This window comes from Rutilus rutilus (assembly GCF_951802725.1).
Source record: "Rutilus rutilus genome assembly, chromosome: 20".
NCBI classification, from domain to species: Eukaryota; Metazoa; Chordata; class Actinopteri; order Cypriniformes; family Leuciscidae; genus Rutilus; species Rutilus rutilus.
Genome location: NC_140225.1, coordinates 5424560 through 5449256, shown reverse-complemented (window position 1 = coordinate 5449256; position 24697 = coordinate 5424560). Strand labels below are relative to the sequence as shown.

Genomic DNA, 24697 nt, shown 5'->3' with positions numbered 1-24697 from the left:
TACATACATACATAGATACATACATATATGGATATATATATATATATATATATATATATATATATATATATATATATATATATACACACATTTATACCCACAAAACAGAATGTGAACCAAGTAGTATGTCTGAATACAGTAGGCCTATTCATAAAACAGGCGAAAAGTCCCTGGATGACCTACTACTTCAAATAATGATTTAGACGATCTGTTCCTTTAAAGTCACGATGAAACAAAAGCAGCTTTTTCTTTTGTATTGTGACAGATCTGAATGTGAGCTTGCAGTCGACTGTAAGAAAGGGACAGGGTTTACAAATGATTGTTCAGTATACGAATTAGATTAGATATCAAATTATGACATATTGATGAAAAATCACCAGGTAAAAACCATGACGGATGTATGAGTTGTTCACAATAAGATCAATATCATGCATTTTGAAAACAGATGTTAATTTTCATTTCATACTGATAAAGACTCTTTTTTTTTGCCAGCAGGATTGCAGCTGCAAATGAAGAATATCATATCGAGCAGTGCACCCAAAAACCTTCTCAAAATCTCTGAATTAAGGAAGCATCTCTTAAGATTCCAACCCATCATTCCCTCTCTCCACGGTGTCTACACTAATCCAGAAGGAGCGACTCATTCTGTCTGGAAGTGTTGAAGATCAAACACACAGTCCCTGCGCTATTGAATCAGCATCACAGGGAAGGGCTGGGTGTGTGTGCATGCGTGTTGGATTGTACGAGTCTCGAGGGACATTCGTTTCGCAGACGTAGACTTTTTTCATACATATTTATGCGTCGACTCTCTTCCCCTGCCCCCTGCCCCCTTTCCAAACCCTCTTCACCCTCACATCCCAGGCTAAACAAAGCACTGGAAAGTGGGATCAGAGCCGTATCTCTCACTGCCAGAGCTGAAGCATCATTATCCATTAGAAATATATTCAGCATATCAGTGAAAGTACATTTAAAAACATTAAAAAGTGGAAGAAGGACAGTGAAATAAAATGTAAATGTCTCAAATGTTTCCTCGCTTTTATATGATGAAAAATGTTTCCTTGCTTTTATATGATGACTTGATGAAAATGATTTACTCACCCTCAAGTTGTTCCAAAGCTGTATGAATTTCTTTCTTCTGCTGAATATAAAAGATATTTTGAAAAATATGGGTAACCAAATAGTTGATGGGCCCCATTGATTTCATAGTATGGAAAAAAAAAAAAAAAAAAATCACGGAAGTCAATGGCTTTGTCAATGGTTTGGTTACTGATGTTCTTCAAAATATCTTCTTTTGTGTTCAGCAGAAGAAAGAAATTCATACAGGTTTGGAACAAGTTGAGGGTGAGTAAATGATGACAGAATTTTCTTCTTTGGGCGAACTATCCCTTCTAGATGAAGTCTTGTTTTCTGAAAGAAATTATCAAAATTAAGTGAGTTCATGCTTAAAACAAGAAAATATATGTAATGGAGTAAGAAAAATGTACATCTTAAGTCATTTTCAAGTAAATGCATCTTGATTTCAAGTCACCATGAAATCAAAATGGTCAATTCTTTTTTTTACGGAATATTGCAGAATTTATTATAAATGATTTATCTGTGCACATCATTTTTCTTTCGTGTGCTCTAATCTGATCTAATAATCTTTAATCAAAATAACTTCCCCTCCCTCTTGCAGTGACATCTCTTCTCTTCTCTGATGACGTGTTTACTGGCGTGAGGGCAGGGCAACCTGTCACTCACATGAGATCCACCAATAGCAAACCACAACCATCCGACCATCCAATCAATACCTGATGGGCAAAATTAAATCCCGCCTGTCAATTTTCTTATTCGAGAAGCTGTTTCACTTGGATATACAGTATAACTCTCATATAACGGTTCTCTGTCTACATGGCATATTAATCACTCACTGATGAAAAAAAACTGTACTGAGGGATCTTACATGCACAGAAAAAGAGAACGAGAGTCGTAATAATGTGTGAGAGTAGATGACAGCTACCGTACCTCAAACTCTTTGTGAAGCTTTATAAAACACTTCCTCCAGGCATTTGCTGATTAAGCTCTGAAGTGGCACAACAAGATTAAGTGGGCCGGTCAGAACAGTTAACCTCCAGCTCTGAGAGCCCAGCATTACTCATATTACTTCAGCTTGATGGACTCGCTCTACTGTCTATAGACAGCTGCCTTGACTGGGGTGAAGCGTGATTAGTGTATGTATGGAATGCAATTCATTTCAATAGAGTTTTGCATTGCCATACTGCTAAGCTAATGGCACAATACTCTAATAAGCACACAAAGATAGGGTAAAATATAGATTGAACTATTTTTACCAATACTTACAATTCTTGGATTCATCTATAATTTTGGATTTGGATTTTCTCAATTGCATTATGATTGCCTTCTCTATGACGGGTACATGCAATGCCGCCTTTGGACAAGAAATACCATGGTATTAACATTAAATATACAATGTTTTTTGGACACTAGCATTATGGTAATTCCATGGTATTCTCTAAGGAAACTTAATACTGTTTTTATTTATTTATTTTTATGTTTTTGAAAAGTCTCTTATGCTCACAAAGGCTGCATTTATTTGATAAAAAAATACAGTAAAAACTTTATTTTTGTGAAACATTATTAGAATTTAAAATAACGGTTTTCTATTTGAATATATATTAAAATGTAATTTATTCCTGTGATGCAAAGCAAAATTTTCAGCATCATTACTCCAGTCTTCAGTGTCACATGATCCTTCAGAAATCATAAATAATATGCTGCTCAAGAAACATTCCTGATTATTATCAATGTTGAAAACAGTTATGCTGCTTCATATTTTTGTGGAAACCATGATAACAATTTTTTTTTCAGGATTCTTTGATGAATAGAACGTTCAAAAGAACAGCATTTATTTATTTATTTATTATGGCTTTAATGCATCTCGCAATCGCAATTGTTCTCACAACGTCGGCTTTATGGGAGTGCAAGGACCAAACTATGAAAAATGCTAATACTAAAATGCAACTAACCATATAATCATTCATAGAAATGATAGCAAAATACAAAATGAACTTTTATAAGTTGGGGGATGTTTTGCTGATTGTGTGTCAAATCAAACATTGGTGTAAATTCAACTGTCACTTGGTAGAAACTGGCCAAATTAGACCAATGCCACCATGGTCAAGTTGTGTAAGATGAATAAAAGTGCACAAGGTAATATACACTTTACTTTACAGTGTCATGGTTACATATGTTACATGTAGTTACTATAGTGATAACTATGCATAATAACATGTAACTAACCCTAAACCAAACCAAACCCTAATCCTCCTAACCCTATATTAAGTACATGTAGTTCTCTAATGTTACTCAGTACTTAAATGTATAATTACAGTGTAACATGGACACCTTAAAATAAAGTGTAACCGAATAATGAATCGTTCCTTTGAAGGACATCTTTGTTTACTTTTACATGATGATTTTATTTGACAACTTCAGAAAGTATTTGCTTGCCACTTATATAAAGCCACAGTGACATCACCATAATAGTACCTTGGTACTAAAAAAGTACTTTTTGTAAGAGCATGTACTTTGAAGGCAAGTTTTCATGGAACATCCCAAGGTAACACTATATTTCTGTGGTCCACTATAGATATTCTACTAACTATAAGTAATGTTGCAACAACATGTCAAATAGCACTCATTAGGGTATTAGTAGACTGTCTGCTTAATATCTGCTAACTCTTTATTCTGATGCTCCTCAACAGACACTCTACTGACTATAAGTAACTTTGCAACTACATGTCAAATTATTCTACAAACCCGAACCCTAACCTAACAGTCTAATGACAGTCTACTAATACTCTAGTGAGAGATAGTTGACATGTAGTTGCAAAGTTACTAAGCAGAATGTCTAAAGAAGACCATCGAAATAAAGTAACCCAATATAATATTGCATACTCGCAAATGACTATAAATCAATACTGAAAGTCTATAAGGATATGCATCTATGAGGACTAGTCTTGAAATACTTAATGTGGCTCAAATGCATGTAAATGTTTGTGCTAACAAAGATGTATTTTACACTTGCAGTCTTCCCTCTGTATTATTGGAAAAAGACCTTAATAAATGTCCCATTCTTGATTAAGACACAATGCAGGAAATGAACAGAAACTGTGCGTCTCTGCAGATGAACTGCAGCAGGGATGAGACATCTTTAAACCGAAAGAGGCCACTGCAGGCGAGACACAACAATGGACCCTACCTTCCTGTCAGCGTTGCTATGGCGACGGCTGCGGGCTTCGCGTGTGTACCTCACGGTTCTGCATCCCATTTAAAACTGCAACACAGCCGAAACAACGGCGATGACAGGAGACATGCCGCTAACTCAATCCCACAATGAAAAGACCGACAGCTCTGATCCAATAACCTGTGGACCTGAGAGGTACGACTGCAGCACAAAGGACGCTTTCAATTATATAACAGTTCCTGTGATTCAAATAGCTCACACACAACGGCTAAATCCAAACAACCTGGACATAAACAAAGATTATCAACCTATGCTTAACAAATTAACCACAAAATACCACGTCAGAATCACCTTAAAAAAAGAGGTGAGATCCAACCTGCACCTCTGCAGATAAAGCATGATGGGACTCGGTGAAAGAACAGAATGTAATGAACAAATTCACACGTATTATAAACCTCTCGAAAGGCATAAAAGTGACTGTTTTCTGAGATTATAATGGACTATTTACTCTTAAAAGTGTGCAACGTGACCACACTAAGATATAAAGATGGTCAGCAACTCTCACTAACACACACACACACACACACACATGCACACACACAATTACCTTTCTTCTTGACCATGACCATCAGTGATAAGTGGATATGAATCAATAACCAGCCCTGGAGATTCAACGCCGCATTCAAAAAGCTATAAGCAAAAAATCCAGTGAACTAATACAGATGAATATAAGAGGAAAATGTGAGTAAGAGAAAGCTTAAATGTCTCCTAAAACAACAGAGGCAGTCCGGCGTGTGCCTGCTCCCCTGTACCCCTCTGTTCTCTTCTCCTCCTCCTTCTGCCCCCACCCCTTGTCCCATCCCCCTTTTCTGTCTCATTAATCCGAGGACTCGCCCATCTTCCTCTGCAGTCTAGAAGTTCCCGGCTCTGCCAAGCAGAATTTATGATTGTAGCGGCCAATTTGGCTTGATTAAGCTAGAACAAGCATTCAAAAGGTTCTTATCAAATGAAAAAAAATAATAATAATTTTAAGGTAATGAGGTTCATATGTATTAAAATATATAAAAAGGAAATATTCAAACAAATACTAAATGATTCAGAACGCTGCAGTTCGTCTCGTCTTCAACGAGCCCAAAAGGGCCCGCGTCACTCCTCTGTTCGTCTCTCTGCACTGGCTACCACTCTCTGCTCGCATCAAGTTCAAGGCATTGACGCTTGCTTACAGATCTATCACAGGGTCAGCTCCCCTCCTACTTTCACTCGCTCCTACGAGTCTACATCCCTACCAGAAGCCTACGATCAGTCAATGAGCGACGGCTCGTGGTTCCATCACAGAATCACTTTCCAGAACATTCTCATTCACAGTTCCATGCTGGTGGAATGATCTCCCCACCCTCATCCGGAATGCAGAATCCCTGACAACATAAAACTCATCTCTTCCATGAGCACTTTTAACCTCTTAAAAAAAAATGCCTTTTCCCTTAATCCTCCCTTGTCTGGCTTATGCTACTCTGAGCAATGCCTGCACTTTGTATTTTGAGCACTTCTTGCATTGTTTTTGCCTCTGCACGATGACTCGCTTATTTTAGTCCTAATTTGTAAGTCGCTTTGGATAAAAGCGTCTGCTAAATGACTAAATGTAAATGTAAATGTATTGGTTGAACAAACTCTCACCTTAGGTTGAGCCAATGTTAATGTCCCGGGATGGTCGGGATGCTCAAACAGAGCTGTCAGTACTTTTACAAGCACACCAGATAACTGCTGCTTTATGCTAAAACCCTGGAATAAGCAGTTTTCTGAAATGCATGAAAACATAGCCAGAGTTATCACAGTGTTGATATTTTTCAGAGGATTCAATATGATAATGGCTTCCGCATTTAAAAATTTGATTTGATTTTTTAAATGTCATACATTTCACTGAAAAGTCTCATAAAAAAAGAAAAATTAAAAAAGAAATCGCTGATACGTTATGATAATGTGAGTATGTAAGACATGCTGCACAAATAGCATTTATCAATCACCCCTAGCAGATTTATACAGGTGGTGCTGGGGAAGATGGCGGGTTTTAGATGAATTTTGAAAGCGTGTGCAAACTGCTATAGTGAATGGTAACCAGCCATTTAAATATTGAGCAGAAAGCTCATTGGCTGCAGATGCGATGTGAACCAATCAGCTTGTGCCAAGAAGTTAACGCTGTAAATGTCGTCAGTTTGTGCCATCTAGATCATGACAGAACTAGGCATATATACTACAAAACTCATGTGCTCAGCCCATCCTGCTACTCATAAAATACCTAAACTGCAATGTCAGCATCTTTGCTGAGAAAGGTCAGCCGTGCCGCCTTAACCTGTGACATATCATTAGATCACACAGGTTTTTCTGGGATCATGACAGCAGACAGGACATGATCTTGTTCAATCCACTATAAATATCCTTGTGATTAAGCTCTGACAATCCTAGTACTAGACACAACAGAGACTAGTTGCAAAGAACTACATGAGCAGAAAGTCTTCTATACTATTCTGTGGACAGAAACACTCCACCGAGTTCACTCTATTCAAAAATAGCTGTAAATTCTAACAAAATAAATTAATTAATTAATTGCAAGCAACATATGAATTCCAAATATTTCACTATTGTGAAGATTCACAACCGCCTATCCACAAAATAAAGAAGAAATGAGCCGATATGCGTGTACTTTCTGATCACAATTTCTCTCAGTGAAAAATTAGCATGTACAAAATATTTCACAAGCTCAAAAACAAAGCAGAATGCACATTTCTGCTCGTCAATATTTAGATAAGTGACACTGGAAACCCTAATCAAACCCTAACCCTAATTAAAAGAATGAATTGGTTTGAGTAGGTGAACTTAAATTAAACAAATTAGTTCCATCAAATGAACTTTTATGAGTATTTCGAACTTTTTCTTCTGAGTTCTCAAAACAGACGCATCTTAAGTAATCTGAATTGTTTCATTGTTTTAAATTCATGAACTTGTTTCTTTAAATTTTAACAAACTTAAATTTAACTTAAACTGGTCTGGAATTTCTATTTCCCAGCATGCTTTGCCATGATACTTGAAAGGGAGAGTAAATGCTCTCCCATGCATTGCGTTACCAATTAAACAAGTTAGCATTTACATGCATACTGTATATAAATATATATTGCATTCAGCAATTATATGCTATCAAAGCACTGCATTACGAATTAAACAAGTTAGCATTTACATGCATATACTGTATATATATATATATTGGTGCATGCAAATGCTAACTTGTTAAATTGGTAATGCAACACTTTGATAGCATATCAATTGCTGAATGAGTATGGTAACCCCCAAAAATCACAACATAACAGACGCTATTATAAATTAGCATAGCAAGACATTAAACACTAAATCTTCCACATTAATCTTGCACAAAAAAACCAAAAAAAAAAAAAACACACATAACCCACAGACTTTTAATTGGAGCATTTACTTTCTATTTCGACTGTCATGGCAAAGCATTCTGGGAAATAGAAATCCCAGCCCAGTTTCAGTTAAATTTCAGTTTGTTTAAATTAAAAGAAACAAGTTAATAAAACTCAAAACAATGAAACAATTCAGATTTGCTGCTTAATATTTTTGTGGAAACTGATATTTTGGATATAGTCGGGATCAGAGGTAACCTGAGGATCATCAACCTGAGGTGGCAGCGTGACCTCACAACACATTGGCGAATGGGAGATCTGTTGTTGTGGCATCTAAGGTTGAGTCTGGATAGCCGGTAAACTGAGGATCATCAACCTGAGGTGGCAGCGTGACCTCACAACACATCCTTGAATGGGAGATCTGTTGTTGTGGCATCTTGAGTCTGGATCGGAGATAACCTGAGGATCATCAACCTGAGGTGGCAGCGTGACCTCACAACACATCCTTGACATGCCTAGAAGCATCAATGAACACTTTACCATACGCAAAAACGTACTTTACCTAATCATAGACTGGTTTAGTGCATTGCGGACACATTTCTAAACACTTCTGGAGAACTAAATGTATGCGACTGGCGCTACTGTGTCACTCAACAGGTTAAGTTTTGCTTTAGCAATGCCATGGGCTTGATTCCCAGAGAACAGGTCAAGTTTTGGTGTAAAAGCATCAGCCAAATGCATTAATGTAATGGAAGATGTATAGTTATTAATAATCTCTGCTGTAGATTCAACTTGCATGATGTCAACATAACATTCAGAATCAGATAGGATGGGCTAAAACATTCAGCATATTATTTTCATTATATTGATCATCATATTTAAATTTGTGCAAAAAATTGGCAATTATTTTTAACAATAAATGGCTAAATCTAGTAGCCATGCAGGGGCCTATTCTGAGGTCCTGGGGCATCTGCTCCATTCATAATCCAGCCCTGCATCTAATTTTGATTTTAAAATAGTTTCACATACATCAAACTCTGTGCAATTTGTTTGAATCACTGTGCAATAGCACTGCACTGCAAAATTATTACAACTCATTGTTATTTACATAAGAGCATTTTCATTGATTTGTCATGCCATTATCTTTTCCAATAACACTGCTCCACAATTACTGACTCTCTGCCCTTCTCAGATGACCCTGTAAAAGCTCTTAGTTCTCCACAGTAATGTCCAAGAAGTAAACTCTTCCAAGCGGATCTATATGGTACATTATGGAATTCCAGGATGGGGGAAATGCAACTTAAAAAATAAATCAACAAATATGCAGTTAAACAGAACACAGACATTTCGAGAGTTGCTTTACTTTTAACTTGATACGGTTTCCTAAAATATTAAACTAAATGTACATTTAGCTGTGCACCTGGTTGTGTCCTTTTTAACACAATTGAAACAGCTAATTTTGGTTGATATAAGATTTTTTAAATGTTTTAAACATTTTTACTCTTACGCTCACCAAGACTGCATCAAAAATACAGTAAAAATTATCCATTATTTATCCATTATCCATCATTACTCCAGTCTTCAGTGTCACATGATCCTTCAGAAATCATTCTAATATGATGATTTGCTGCTCAAGAAACATTTAGTTATGTTGAAAACAGCTGTGCTGCTTAATATTTTTGTGGAAAGTATACATTTTTATCAGGATTCTTTGATTAAAAGAAAGACTCAATACAAACATTATAAATGTCTTAACTGCCACTTTTGATCAATTTAGTTATATAATATTTTTTTGGGGGGTGAATAAGGTTTCATTAGTTAACAACTTTAGTTAATATGAATTAAGAATAAATAATACTTAGACGGCATTTATTAATCTTAGTTCGAAAAAAAATTCAAAAAAGTTGTATTTGTTAATATTAGTAATTTCACTGTGAACTAACATGAACTAACAATAAACGCAATACTGTAACAAATGTATTGCTCGTTAGTTCATTTCAGTTAATAAATTAACTAATGCTAACAAATGAGACCTTATTGTAACGTAAATATATATATATATATATATATATATACAGTGCTATGCATAAGTTTAGACACCCATGCTAAAGTTGACTAAAAAGAGGAATAAAAAATCATCTTTTGGAAATTGAACTTAATGTTTTAATTTAAAAAATTAGGAAAAATCCAACCTTTAAGGACACCAATTTTCTTTGTGAATGAATAATGTATCGTAAATAAATAAATGTTCTTCCTTAAAATACAGGGTGCATAAGTTTGGACACCCCTATGTTAAATTCCCATAGAGGCAGGCAGATTTTTATTTTTAAGTATTTTTTTTTATTTTTTGTTTATGATACTATGTATCCTGATAAAGTTCCCTTGGCCTTTGGAATTAAAATAGCCCCACATCATCACATAGCCTTCACCATACCTAGAGATTGGCATGGTTTTATTTCAGTTAGCCTAATAGCTAGTTTGATTTGCATTGAGAGATGATCTTATGGAAAGTACCCCATGCCAATCTCTAGGTATGGTGAAGGCTATGTGATGATGTGGGGCTATTTTAATTCCAAAGGCCAAGGGAACTTTATCAGGATGCATAGTATCCTGGATCCATGAAGTAACTGGCCTTTAAAAATAAAAATCTGCCTGCCTCTATGGGAATTTAACATAGGGGTGTCCAAACTTATGCACCCTGTATTTTAAGGAAGAACATTTATTTATTTACGATACATTATTCATTCACAAAGAAAATTGGTGTCCTTAAAGGTTGGATTTTTCCTAATTTTTTAAATTAAGGCATTAAGTTCAATTTCCAAAAGATGATTTTTTATTCCTCTTTTTAGTCAACTTTAGCATGGGTGTCTAAACTTATGCATAGCACTGTATATATATATATATATTAAAAAACAACACCACAAAATCTTACTGACCCCCAACTTTTTAACAGCAATGCACGTAAAAGCTTCTTCTTTCAAGCCAAATGAAGTTCCTTTCCCACAAAACCGCTTTAATCTGTTTGTGTAAATCTTTACCAAACCAAGAGTTTACAAGCAAATCCCAAGAAATCTGAAGACTGCTGATGGAGGAAATCTGACATGCTGGATCTGTCCGATGGTGTAATACGAGTAAAGCCTTTTTGGTAGATTCAAGCATCCTTGTAGAAGTTTAGTTACATAAAACTCATTTTCGAAAAGCAGTAACCATCATTTCTATGATTAATAAATTGCATAATGCTCTTTCCTCCTCATATACACACACACACTCACAAAGGTTTGATGTGTCCTTGCACTTAAATGAGCACTACCTCTTGATTAGCATAATTGCTTCCATCCCATTAAAAGCATGTAATCCCTTTTTAGCAACTGATATACGTGAAAGGATTCATGTTTTGGAAGCTATTGGAATATTCATAAAAAATATTTTCCATATGAAATTATATGAACACTAATGAGATCATCTTGGTGACAAAGACACAACATTACTAAGACCAGTGTTGGGTAAGTTAGACTAAAAAAAAAATTAAATGCTATTACATCTTAATTAGCGAAATAGATTACTGCGCTTAATCCCTCTGTTTATAAGTATTGCATTATATATTACAAATTACGGTTGAACAATACACGGATAGACATGAAGCTGCTCTTATAATTCTTTAAAATAAATATTATAAAATTGCATAAATTATTCTTGAACTTACCAGTGTTTAAAGGTAGGTTATATTAAAAACATATACATTTTGACATTAGACGTTAAATTCTGATGTTAACTCCACTATACGTTTATATATGTTTATTTGGTAACACTTTATTTTATAGTCCTTTTTTCCGCATGTACTTACTATGCAGGCTACTTATTACAGTGATTACAATAACCTGGTAATAACAAGGTACTAACCTAAACCTAACCTTAACCCATGTAGTTGCCTTATACAAGTACACTGTAAGCACACATACTGTAAAATAAAGTGCAATCAATTGTTCTATAGTGTAGTAGTAACTAATTAAATAACAGAAAAAATAAGAGTAACCCCTTACTTTAATTCGAGGGAAAAGTAACTAAATTACAGTAATTAAATTACTTGGTAATGCATTACACCTAGTGCACTAGAACACCACTGACTAAAGCTTCCTAAAAATGAACAATTGAGCTTTACAATTACCATTGCTCAGTTGATGATGGGTCTAAATTTTAAAACTAATCTGTCTCTTTTGTAACACTATTATGCAATGAACAAGAGGTGTGCAATGCTAGGTTTGAAGCACAATTATAAAGCACAACCCACTACTGTTCGTACCGGGTGCCAGGCTCTCGCTCAGGTAGTAGTCGTCAGGGTTGATAAACGGCAGCTGTTCCATCATGGACTGTTTGGGAATGAGGTACAGCACTTCTGCCACACGTCCATCCTCTATGACAGACATGCGTTTGACGGAGTTTGTGCGTTTGATCCGGGTGCGATCCGCCTGCTGACTGCGTCCCGAGCCGCACAGTTTCCCCAGGCTGTTCAAAGTGGGAAGGGAAGGCATGGCTGTGGTGCACAATAAGTCCTTAAAAACACACAAACCGGGCCAAAAATGCTTTAGGAATCAGTCTTCTCCACAACTGACTCAATATCCAGATGAAATGATGACCGGTGATCTCCCAAAAAGCCCTTTGACCCAGCGGTCAGGTTCCACGTTCCAGCAAACTCCAACCGAAACCCTCTGGTCTTCAGATGAACAAATCTTAAATCTTATATTAAATGCTTACTCGTCACAATTTAGTGGTTGCCAGATGCAATTCTCCTACTTCTGTCTCAGGTGAAGACCACACAGGTGAACCCCAATCCAGAGTGGAAAGTAAGAAGTGGCGCGGATAGCTCCTTTCCTTCTAAGCGGATTAACCCTGACGATTATCTCCTAGACGGGGTTTGGCGACGCCACCAGAGCTGCTGCACAAGCTCTTGCTCAGAGCAGTTTAACGACACAACTAAAAATACCATGATCTTGATCCAAATCAAGAATGGTCATCTTTGAGACAATTAGCAAGCCCTTATTCGAACAGTTTGATTCTTTTTTTAGAAACTGCAGTCCAATTTCTATTAATACAACTGAAATGTAACGCACGAGATTAGCTGAAAACAGATAATCAGAGATATAGATTAGTTATAATCCAACAAACTCCTTTAAATCTTTAATCACAGGATTTTCTAATTCAGCCAAAGAAAAGCGCCGTCAGAATGAAACAATCTGATGTGACAACGATAAAAAAAGGATTATGATCATGGCAGCAATAATCAAAATGTTAATTCTTCATATATGCTCGCAGAGCATTTTGTGATATGCTATTATTAATATAAAGGCAGCTGTTTGGCACAACAAAAATAATCAAACTGTTGTAGTTTAATTAATGTTTTATGAAGATTGAATTAGAGGTGTAATAACCGCAAGTTCATAAATCCACCCAAACCTCTCTATTTGTTCTCTAACCTCTGGAGGAAATAGGTAATAACAAATGGGCATAAACAAACACAGGGACATTTTCTGATTAAAATCAATAAATAAATAAAATAAAATACAAGAGGAAAGAAGAAACAGCAGTTATTTATAAAATTTTCTAGAGAATGTATTTAAAATGTCCAGATAAGAATATATGGGATTGCTGAGTTTCACACCGCTTTTCATTTATTTTGACCTTCATCAAATAACTACAGCTAAATTCTCCATTGTGCTGCCTGGTGAAACCTTATTATGGGCTTTTGGGCTTTCTGCCAATTTTCTGGGTGGTAAGTAGAACTGGCATCCAGCCAATGAAAAAAAATAATATATATATATATATATATATATATATAATTAAACAAATTACATAAATGATAAAAAAAAGAGTAAATAAAATGAATTTTAATATTAATATAGACTGACATTATGAAATTAGCATTAAGATATAATGAAAATATAATGATATTCAAATATAAATATAAAATAATAAATTGTAATATATTAAATAATACACAATGCACATAACCTTTTGTAACACCCACATCCAGACAACCGACTAGATCTGATAAAAAAAACAAGTCCAGTAAACTACATGACAGATATTAGTGATTATAAATCAAACATTGTTTAGTAATCTAATGCTGTTTGAAGAGCAGTGTTGGGGAAGTTACTTTTAAAAGCAATTCATGACAATATTGTGTTACTCCCTAAAAAAGTAACTAATCACTTTACTTAGTTACTTTTTATATAAAGTAATCCATTACATTACTTTTGAATTACTTTTTCTCACCTGGGCTGGCCTTGCTTGTTTGTTTTTTAATAACAAAACAAACAAACAAAAATAAATTCTATTTTGGCAAATGTAAAGGCCCTTTCACACCAAAAGTGAATGAGCCTCGGGATGAAGAAAATGCAAATTCACACCTGTACAGTAGAGGGCGCAGCTCAAGCAAACCTTTCAGATATTTTCTAGAAAATGTAAAAGTAATGCATTACTTTATCAATTACTTGAAAAAGATAATCTGATTACGTAACTTGTAATGTCGAAGAGTGCTTTAGTCGCTGGCATTGACTGACCTAGATAATACTCCAAATGATGACAAATCGTGGAGAAAAGCACTAACCTACTGCCGTTATGAAATTACAGAGTAAAGAATGAGATTTAAGAGACTTGACCCCCGCAGAGGGTCTTTCTGCACTCAGATGCATTAGAGAGACCGTGGCTCAGCAGTTTATACTTATTAAACACACAAAGGCTCTGTTCTAAAACCTACAAAGATGTATATGCTAGCAATATTTTAAGAAAGGTTGCACAGAAAGGTAATTATCTTTCATTTCTAAGATAACTTATTTTGGACAAACTGCTGCATCATACTTATCCTTTACAGTGAAGGTTATAAGATAATGCTAAAAATCTGGACACACACACACACACACACACACACACACACACACACACAATTTAATACTATCTATTTAATAACACAAAACTTTTTTAAATTAATCTATTTGAAGTTTTTCTATTTAATTCAATATTTCTATTTTTCAATATTTCTATTCAATGCATTTTTTTTTGCTCTAAATATCATGCCATTATCTTGGCAACAGCTCACTAGGTTTTTGGAAAAGAGTATCAAAGGGTTTTGCAGATGCTGATAGAATTTATAACAGACTGAGGCAGATTATAATTATGCATGTAATCTTTAAACTGTCACATGTTGAACATAATTTACATGTTAACTGAAAATGAGATTTTAAAGGGAGGGGTGAAGAGAGATGTAAAGAGAAGGGTTTAGAGTGACAGAGAGATGAACTTGCGTTTCTCATGATCTTCCCCTGCTTCTGGGTGATATAGGGCTTCATGAATAATAGAGCTCTGCTGTCTCCGTTAAATGAAGCTCTCTTCCGATCTCTCTCAAGGCCCTTTCACGTGACTCATGCACTGCTTTAACCTCAACATGAAGTTGAAAATGACACAAAAAGGGCAATTTTACAAGATTGTTAGGTAGAAAGATACTGGGAAATGTACCATAAACGCTAAAAAACATTTGTGCTGAACAGAAAAGGTCCCTGTATAACTGCTTTGATAAATTGATACATTGCAGAAAGGGAAAAAAAAAAACTTGCTGAACATTGAACTTTACTGACCGGGTGCTCTTGGTGAATTTAAATTAGTTCAAGAAAGGGTTTCAATGCATTGGACAATGTTGACGTGAAACCTTCAGGGCCTTCAGCCTGAGTGGTTGACCGATATGGGTTTTCAGAAGCAGAAGACAATATCCAGAGCTTATTTAGCCAATCTGAAACTCGGTACGTCTATGGTTTTGTGTATTTGGGACTGCTGGCAGATTTGACGTGTCTTTGGAGAGCGAAGTTTTGGAAAGAGGTTCGAAAAATTTCTAAATCACTTACAACACCTGTAATTACCGCAAATTAAACTAGACATTGCTAGAATTTAACACTGTTTTTAGACCATTTGCATAACAGTCACTATAAATATGCATTACTTATCATTATTGTTTATTATTATCAATGTTGAAAACAATTATTTTTTCAGGATTCTGTGATGAACAGAAAGTTCAAAAGAACAGTATTTATCTGAAATAGAAATATTTTGTAACATTATACACTACCGTTCAAAAGTTTGGGGTCAGTAAGATTTTTTTTGGAAAGAAATTAAAGAAATAAATACTTATTTAGCAAGGATGCATTAAATTGATCAGAAGTGAAAAAGTAAAGACATTGCTAATGTTACAAACGCTTTGTATTTCTATTTATCAAAAAAAAAAAAATAATAAATTGCACAACTGTTTTCAACATTGATAATCAGAAATGTTACTTGAGCAGCAAATCAGTATTAGAATGATTTCTGAAGGATTAGTGACACTAATATACTTATATTATAAAAGTAATTTAGAGTAAAAATACAGTAATTTTTTTATTTTTTTGAACCTTAATTTTGATTCAAAATACAGTAAAAACAGTAATATTGTGAATTAAAAAAATAACTGTTTTATATATATATATATATAAAACAGTTCTTTTTTAAATTCACAATATTACTGTTTTTACTGTATTTTGAATCAAATAAATGCAGCTTTGGTGAGCAGAAGAGATTTCTTTTTAAACAAAAATAAAAAAATCTTACAGATTTAAGACTTCTGAACGGTGGTTTACATATAGAGTGCAAAATATATAAAAAATAATATAAATAGATATGCATATCACACACACACACACACACACACACACACACACACAATTTTTGATCAGTGCAGTATTACAACTCCAAACCCGCTGTGTTCCTAAAAATCGCCAAGTGACTTCCACCTGTTTTTGTTTGTGGTCTCTGAAGATGCCAAAAACTGCTGCATCATCTTAGACTCTACTCCACTGAAACTCAAACTCTGAAAACATCTTAAACATGCCTCAAACTTGACACATGACCTTGGCATAGAAACCGCAAAAAGACTGAAGAGTTTAACATGCTCTTGAGCGCTGAAATCATTCATCCACTGATATCAGTTAAAGGGATAGTTCACCCAAAAAATGAAAATTGTCATCATCATTTACTCATCCTCAAGTTGCTCCAAACCTGTATGAATCTCTTTTTTCTGCTGAACACAAAAGAAGATATTTCGAAGAATGTCATAAACCAGACAGTTCATGGACCCCACTGACTATATTTATTTTCCATGGAAGTCAATGAAGCCCATCAACTGTTTGTTTACCCATATTCTTCAAAATATCTTGTTTTGTGTTCAGCAGAAGACAGAAATTCAAACAGGTTTCGAGGGTGAGTAAATGATGACAACATTTTAATTTGTAAGTGACACCCTTAAAGCATCTCCTGTGATATAAAAAGACCACAGTGAATGAATGAGCAGGACAACATGTCCTCTTCATATATGTTTTAGATACCATCTACGTTAATGTTTTATCATTCAGATTTGTATTTTTCCTTTCACTCACTCCCATTGAAATTCCATGTTCTCTACACACATGGGACAGATGAGTTTGCTGTGTCTTCTGTGAAGTGAACCATACAGCAAATTAGCTTAGCACAAACTAACACAAGGTACAGTGGGAATAAATCTGTCTGCTGCAGAGCAAACCGCCCCGGTTCACCTCGCGAAAACTGATCCAGCTCCAGCGCACATATCAGAGACAACTCCCTTACAAAGGAAACCAATGAACACAAATCAAGCGTAAACACAAAGCCCCCCAGCCTCCTATAGAGATAAACCCATAAATCACATAGAACAAGACACTGGGAAGTCTGAGACGGTGCTTACCATCAAGTCCGAAGCAGGAGGTAATTTTTTGGGCGTAGTTGCACAGTCCATCGTAAGGAGGCTGTTTTTGCTGGTGCACTGCACTCTTATCCCCCATCTCTACTGACAAGCATATACACACTCTCACCCTTTCAACCTCACACACTCACAGGACGGCCCCGGCAGGACATTCTGAAGCTGCGTCCTAATCAATTATTCACATTCGCACAGGGCCACATGCGCACACACGCACACACCAGACTCGCTCCCCCTCGCACGCACACACACACACTCACGAAAGTGCTGAGGCGGTGTGTCCTCACTGCATGCGTTCTGGTGTCCGGACTGGGAGGAAGTGGAGGAGGAGACTCAGGTTACCGCGGTACCGGTTGCCAAGGATAGGCCGGTGATGCCGCAGTCTAACAGGTAGAAGTCTGATGCCCTGGTGCAGAAGCAGGGCGGGGCATTTACGGGATGCTGTCGGACACAGAGATGCATGAACACACACACACATACACACAGCACGTTGTTTAAGAAATACTCTTCCCTAGTTGGCCTGCATTATTCAGCTAGGTTTGTCAATCACTGTTTTTACTCTCTTCTTTTATTAAGAAAGGATGGATTTAATTGATGAAAAGTGACAGTAACAACTTAAACATTGTTACAAAAGATTTCCATTTCAAATAAAAGCTGACTTTCTATTCATCAAAAAATCCTGAAAAGAAAAATAATTACAGTTTCCATCAAAAGATTAAGCAGCACAACTGTTTTCAACGTGCATATTAGAATGACTACTGAAGTTGTTTTAAATTGTAATAATATTTCATTGTTTTTACTGTATTTTTGATCATATAAATGAAGCCTTGGTGAGCATAAGAGACTCAAAAATATTTAAAACAAATCTTACAACCCCAAACGTTGGTTTGGTTTATTTGAAAATTTGTACAAATGGGCATCTGTGTACATATTTTATGTCACCTTTAATACAAGTGGTAACACTTTAGTTTAGGGTCCAATTCTCAATATTAACTTTCTATTTACATGCATATTACTAGGATATTGGCTGTTTATTAGTACTTTTAAAGCACACATTAATGCCTTATTCTGCATTACCATATTCATGGTAACTACATTCACTACATCCCTTTATCCTACTCAATACCTAAACTTAAACACTACAAAAAAAAGTTACCTTACTAACTATTAATAAACAATGAATTAAGGGTTTATTGAGGCAAAAGTTGTAGTTAATAGTGAATGTGTTTCCGATACTAAAGTGTTACCATAAAAGTGAACATTTTCTTAATTCTAAAGTGAACATTTCATGCTTTAAGAATGTTTCGATATTTTTTTTAACTAAAAAATAACTACTGATTTATCAATCTTCTTCTGCTGAGAAGACCACGCTGGTGTAGTGCCAGTGAGATGTTTGTGGCTGCAGGTGTTAATACACTGCAAGCCACATTGAGAAATGTTATGTACAAATTTGTATATGTCGGCTGAATAACTCAGAGAATTACATAATTATGGCATTGACCAGCATCAAGTTTAGCACTACACGGTCCGAGTTATAGAAGCATTGGTATAGTTGTCTCCTCTGAAGTTTTTACATTTACATTTACATTTACATTTAGTCATTTAGCAGACGCTTTTATCCAAAGCGACTTACAAATCAGGACTAAATTAAGCGAGTCATCATGAAGAGGCAAAAGACAACAACAACGCAAGAAGTGTTCAGAATACGAAGTTCAGGCATTATTCAGAGTAGCATAAGCATGATAAGTGGGATTTTAAGGGAAAGGTTTTTTTTTTTTTTTTTTTTTTTTATGAGTTTAGGTGCTCATGGAAGAGATGGGTTTTCAGCTGTTTTTTGAATGTTGTCAGGGATTCAGCATTCCGGATGAGGGTGGGGAGAGTGTTCCACCAGCATGGAACTGTGAATGAGAATGATCTGGAAAGTGATCTTGTGGCTTTCTGTGATGGAACCACGAGACGTCGCTTGTTGATTGATCGTAGGCGTCTGGTGGGGATGTAGGCTCGTAGGAGTGAGTGAAGGTAGGAGGGAGCTGAGCCTGTGATAGATCTGTAAGCAAGCGTCAATGCCTTGAACTTGATGCGAGCAGCGAGAGGTAGCCAGTGCAGAGAGATTAACAGAGGAGTGACGTGGGCCCTCTTGGGCTCGTTGAAGACAAGACGAGCTGCAGCATTCTGGATCATCTGAAGAGGTTTGGTAGCACATGCTGGAAGTCCGGCCAGAAGAGCATTGCAGTAGTCAAGCCTAGAAATGACCAGGGCCTGGACGAGGAGTTGTGTTGCGTGCTCAGTTAGGAAAGGCCTGATCTTCCTGATGTTGTGCAGCGCAAACCTGCATGATCGAGCTGTCTTTGAAATGTGATCTGTGAAGGTCAGCTGGTCATCAAACGTTACTCCCAGATTTCTGACCGACCTTGATGGTGTGATTGATGATGAATCAAGCTGGATGGTGAAGTCGTGCTGTAGAGACGGATTGGCAGGGAGGACGAGCAGCTCAGTCTTTGCCAGGTTGAGCTGCAGGTGATGTTCCTTCATCCATGTGGAGATGTCTGCCAGACAGCTCGAGACCCGTGCAGCTACTGTGGGATCATCTGGTCGAAATGAGAGGAAGAGTTGTGTGTCATCAGCATAGCAGTGGTAGGAGAAACCATGTGCCTGTATGATGTGTCCCAGTGATGTAGTGTAGATGGAGAAGAGGAGGGGACCGAGAACTGAACCCTGGGGAACCCCTGTGGTCAGTTGATGTGCTCTGGATACCTCGCCTCTCCATGCGACTTTGAAGGACCTACCTGTGAGATAGGATTCAAACCAGTCGAGTGAAGTTCCTGTGATGCCCAGTGATGAGAGGCTGGACATAAGGATCTGATGGTTCACGGTGTCGAAGGCAGCAGACAGATCAAGGAGAATGAGGAGTGAAGATTTGGAAGCAGCTTTTGCAATCCGTAGGGCTTCTGTGACCGACAGTAATGCAGTCTCAGTTGAATGCCCTTTCTTGAAGCCAGATTGGTTGACATCCAGCTGGTTGTTTAGAGACAAGAAGGATGTTACTTGGTTGAAAACAGCTCTTTCAAGTGTTTTTGCAATGAATGGTAGGAGAGAGATGGGTCTGTAATTCTCTACAAAAGATGTGTTTAGCGTTGGTTTTTTAAGCAGTGGAGTGACCCGAGCCTGCTTGAATGCTGTAGGGAAGGTGCCAGTATGGAGGGATGAGTTGATGATGTGTGTGAGTGCTGGTAGAAGTGTGGGAGAGATGGCTTGTAGAAGGTGTGAGGGGATGGATGTACACACAATACAATTTTTATTGTATTGTGTGTACTGTCTTGTTTTTATTTGGACCTGTGAGTCTGTAATAAAGTTTATTATTATTATTATTATTATTATTATTAATACTAGAGTTTTTTTCAGTCAGGCTTTTTGCCTATAAGCTCAGTTTGATTATGGTTTCCCATAGGAGGAGATGCTAAGAACGTACGGTAAGAAAGTGATTGCTCGGGCGTGGAATGGTGGTAAGCTGCTTCACTCCTTCACGCTCTTCACTTGGGAACAAGGCCAATGCTCAATAACACACTGTTATATATTGATTTACATGAGAGCCACAGCATTAAAACGACAAAATTCTGATATGTGGGAAATGAAACCACTTGGACATTCTGCAAACCTCAGATCCATTAAACACTGCATCATTAATATGTTATTATGTGTATTTAATGGTTAAGTGTTTTTCTAAGTGTCCGTGCAGAAATCGAACCCATGACTTTGGGGTTGGTTGCACAATGCAACAGAAAACATAGAAAATACACTTACTTTAGGCCAGAACTACACAGATATGCTAATCCTCATCTAGACAACTTTCTCAGATAATGACCACCACATTTAGAGTCCAATATCAGAAAAAAAAGAAAAAAAACTAGGCTATTTTGCAGCCAAGGCTACACCATCTGCTTCAACAGCAACTGTCTTTTAAATCCTCCCCACAAATTCCCTATCAGCTTGTAAGTGATGATATAAATGCTTGGATGACCAGTCGTTTTCTCAAACTCAACACTGATAAAACAGATCTAGCCTACTTCTTATTTGTTCACCTCAACAACATCCCGTTTCTGTGTTGACAATGCTAATATTTCTGGAGTTTTGGTTCAACCTTCCACCACTGTCAAAAACCTTGGTATAATTGTGATTCCTCTCTTTCCTTCCTTCCACACTTCTCCTCGCTCACTAGTGTGCCTTCTTTCACCTTCGTTAGGCTATCGCGCGCTTACGTCCATTTCTATCAGCGATGCTGAGACCCTAGTTCACGCTTTCATCACTTCATGGCTTGACTACTGCAATTCTCTTTTCTATCCAATTCATTAATAAATAAGATCGAATATATTCAGAACTCCGCAGCTAAGTTCCTCACATAGCTACACAAAGAAAGCTTCCCACATTACTCCGATTTTACGCAGACTTCGTTGTTTACCGTTCGCTTTCGTATTCAATACAATATAGCCTACTACGTATCACATTCAAAGCACTCCATGGTCTTATTCATGGTCGGACACCATGGTCTTACTATATTTCTGATCTCATCCATACCTAGTCCCCAGTTCGCACACTTCTTCCGATACCGGTCTGTTGACGATCCGTAGGCACAAACAATCGTCGTTTGGTGGAAGGGCTTTTTGTAGCCTACTCTTTGGAATTCTATTCCCCAACACATCCGCGACCTTTCATCATTACACGATTTCAAAAACCCACCTTAAAACATATTTTTGCTACTTGTTTCCGTGACCCCTGACTCTATGATCTGATTTTTATGTAGGCCTATATGTACCTCTATCTATTAGCCTTTGTTATCCATCTCAGTTTATTTGTATCGTTTCTATGTCATGTGTATTTGTACTTTATTGTAAAGCGACCTTGAGTTTTCTGAAAGGCGCTATATAAAATAAACGTAGGCTATTATTAATATTATTATTAGCCTATTATTATTATTAGCCTATTATTAAATATAAACGTGCTGTCATCTTGCACGTTTATATTTAAAACGGTTGTGACAACTAGCCCCTGTCTGCTATGTGAGATCTACTCTGAGTCTGGTGCCATCTGTTGGTTAACTAAAGAAAGTTTTGTTATTTCTCTTCCTACATACAGTATTTGTGTTATACTTTTTGAATCCATGAAATTCTTTTTTTTTTTTTTTACATCTTCACAAAAAAAAAAAAACAGAAAACAAAAACAACTTTCTGATACATTGTCATTAAATTATGACAGACTTTCAGTTCCTTATTGAGTTGCAGCAATTATTATGCTGTACATTATGGATGAGACAGTTCTATTGAAGATGGAAACAGATTTTCACACTGCATATTAACAAAAAGTCTGATAATATGGGCTTAAAGGTTAGTTCACCCAAAAATAAAAATTCTGTAATTATTTACTCCCCCCTCATGTCATCCAAACCCGTAAGACTTTTGGAACACAAATGAAGATCTTTTTGATGAAATCTGAGACATTTCTGTCCCTCCGTTGATATCTCCCTCTGTTCATAAAGAGATCGTAAAACTAATCCATATGAATTGAGCGAAGAAGAGACTCGATTGCTTTATATGATGAACAGATAGAATTTAGGCTTTTATTCACATATTGAATATTCAACCCAGCACAATGTAGATTGGAATTTGATTTTATTTGTCATAAATTGATTGGATTTTGAAAAGTAGTTTGAAGTGTGATTCATCAGCTCACACATCAGTTGTGGTAAACGGAAGTTCAAGCATGTTCACTTGACATGCAAGAACCAATGAGGTTCCTTCTAGTGTTATGCAGCACGCTTGAGCTTCAGCAAGAACCAATGAGGTTTGTTCTCACGCGTCAAGCAGGTTCGGTTGAGCTTCTGTTTATGTTCGCTGATCAATGTGAATTGTGAATTTGTGAATAAAAGCCTAAATTAAATCTATTCATCACATAAAGCGACAGAGTCTCTTCAGAAATTTTGGATAAAACCACTCAATTCATATGGATTAGTTTTACAATCTCTTTATGAACTTTTTGGAGTGTCAAAGTGCTAATTGCGTAGCTTCCAATGGTTACGCAAATGGCTCAGAAAGCTCTCAGATTTCATCAAAAAAATTAACATGGTCCTGCAAGAAAGACGCTTCACATGTCTCTTTAAGAGGCTAAGCTTGATTGCAATAAGTAATTATAATGATGCCATTTTTAAGCACTGTAAATAACAACAACAACAACAACATTAGGCTAGTCAATGGTTAGCAGAAACTCATTGTAAAATATTTGGCAAAGTTATTATATAGGCTATTATACATATTAAGCCTAATGTCAAACTTAAAATATCAAAACATGAACAAAAGAAGTATGTCTGAATTCACAGTACTCATAAGCAAGCAAGCAAAAAGTACTCGGATGACCTGCTACTTCTGGTGAGATTCTGAAGTGTGCATACGATGGACACTTTACTATCCCATGAGGCCACAGGAGAGAATTTGTGAAGGCAGGTCACATGATAATGAGTGCTTCCAGATTACATTCATACTATATGCACTTTAAGTAATTACTATTCAAAATACGTACCTACTCAAGAAAGTATGCGATTTCGGATGCAGCCTAGATTTCTACTGGAAGACACACACATCTCATCTGAATCTCCTGAACTGAAATATTAGCAATATGCAATAATCCAAAAACATTCTATTTAGTCAGAATAAACTGCACTACAAAACCAATTCAAAACAAATTTGAAGAAAGCAAAATGTTTTAATTGGGACGGAGTTGAATGAATTAAAGTAAGCCATAGCACAGAGCAAACCTCATTACAGAGATTTCCTGGCAACTGAGATCACATGACATTGCATCCCGAAAATGGTAACCGGTTAACAGCTTTGTTCTTCTAAAAAGACACCATGGCAGTGACACTAAAATTCAACAGAAGATATGTCCTGACACGTCTGACATGTGAGCTACATCTGTACAAGAAATGGGAATAAATCAGTCAAGCAGAACAGTGAGAGGGTCTAAGCAGATGAATTACATATTTAGAGAGAGAGAGAGAGAGAGAGAGAGAGAGAGAGAGAGAGAGAGAGAGAGAGAGAGAGAGAGAGAAAACTTTACAGGAGAAAGCCGAGAATATTTTTTAACCGATGGAATACATTGCTTTACAACTTTTTTTTTTAAAAAGACACCATTAAAACAAAGACCAATTTTTCTTAGGCGTTTAACTCAAAACCAAGACCGCAGAGGTTATAGGCTATAACC

At 36.4% G+C, this 24697-nt stretch overlaps 1 protein-coding gene across 16 annotated transcripts in view; it reads right to left on the bottom strand.

Annotated features, from left to right (window-relative positions):
• The window catches only part of ablim1a (actin binding LIM protein 1a), a 47151-nt gene extending 29407 nt beyond the window's left edge, over positions 1–17744 (bottom strand). For 10 of the 16 annotated variants that reach the window (XM_084392336.1, XM_084392330.1, XM_084392342.1 and 7 more), the window contains exon 1: positions 11960–12495. In XM_084392336.1, coding sequence (XP_084248462.1) covers positions 11960–12188 — 229 coding nt within the window. In that variant the 5' untranslated portion in view covers positions 12189–12495. Of the gene's footprint in view, positions 1–4853; positions 5032–11959; positions 12496–17434 lie in introns of those variants that run through there. The other 6 variants (XM_084392343.1, XM_084392345.1, XM_084392337.1 and 3 more) reach the window with 6 other exon arrangements.
• Between the last annotated feature and the right edge of the window lie 6953 nt (positions 17745–24697).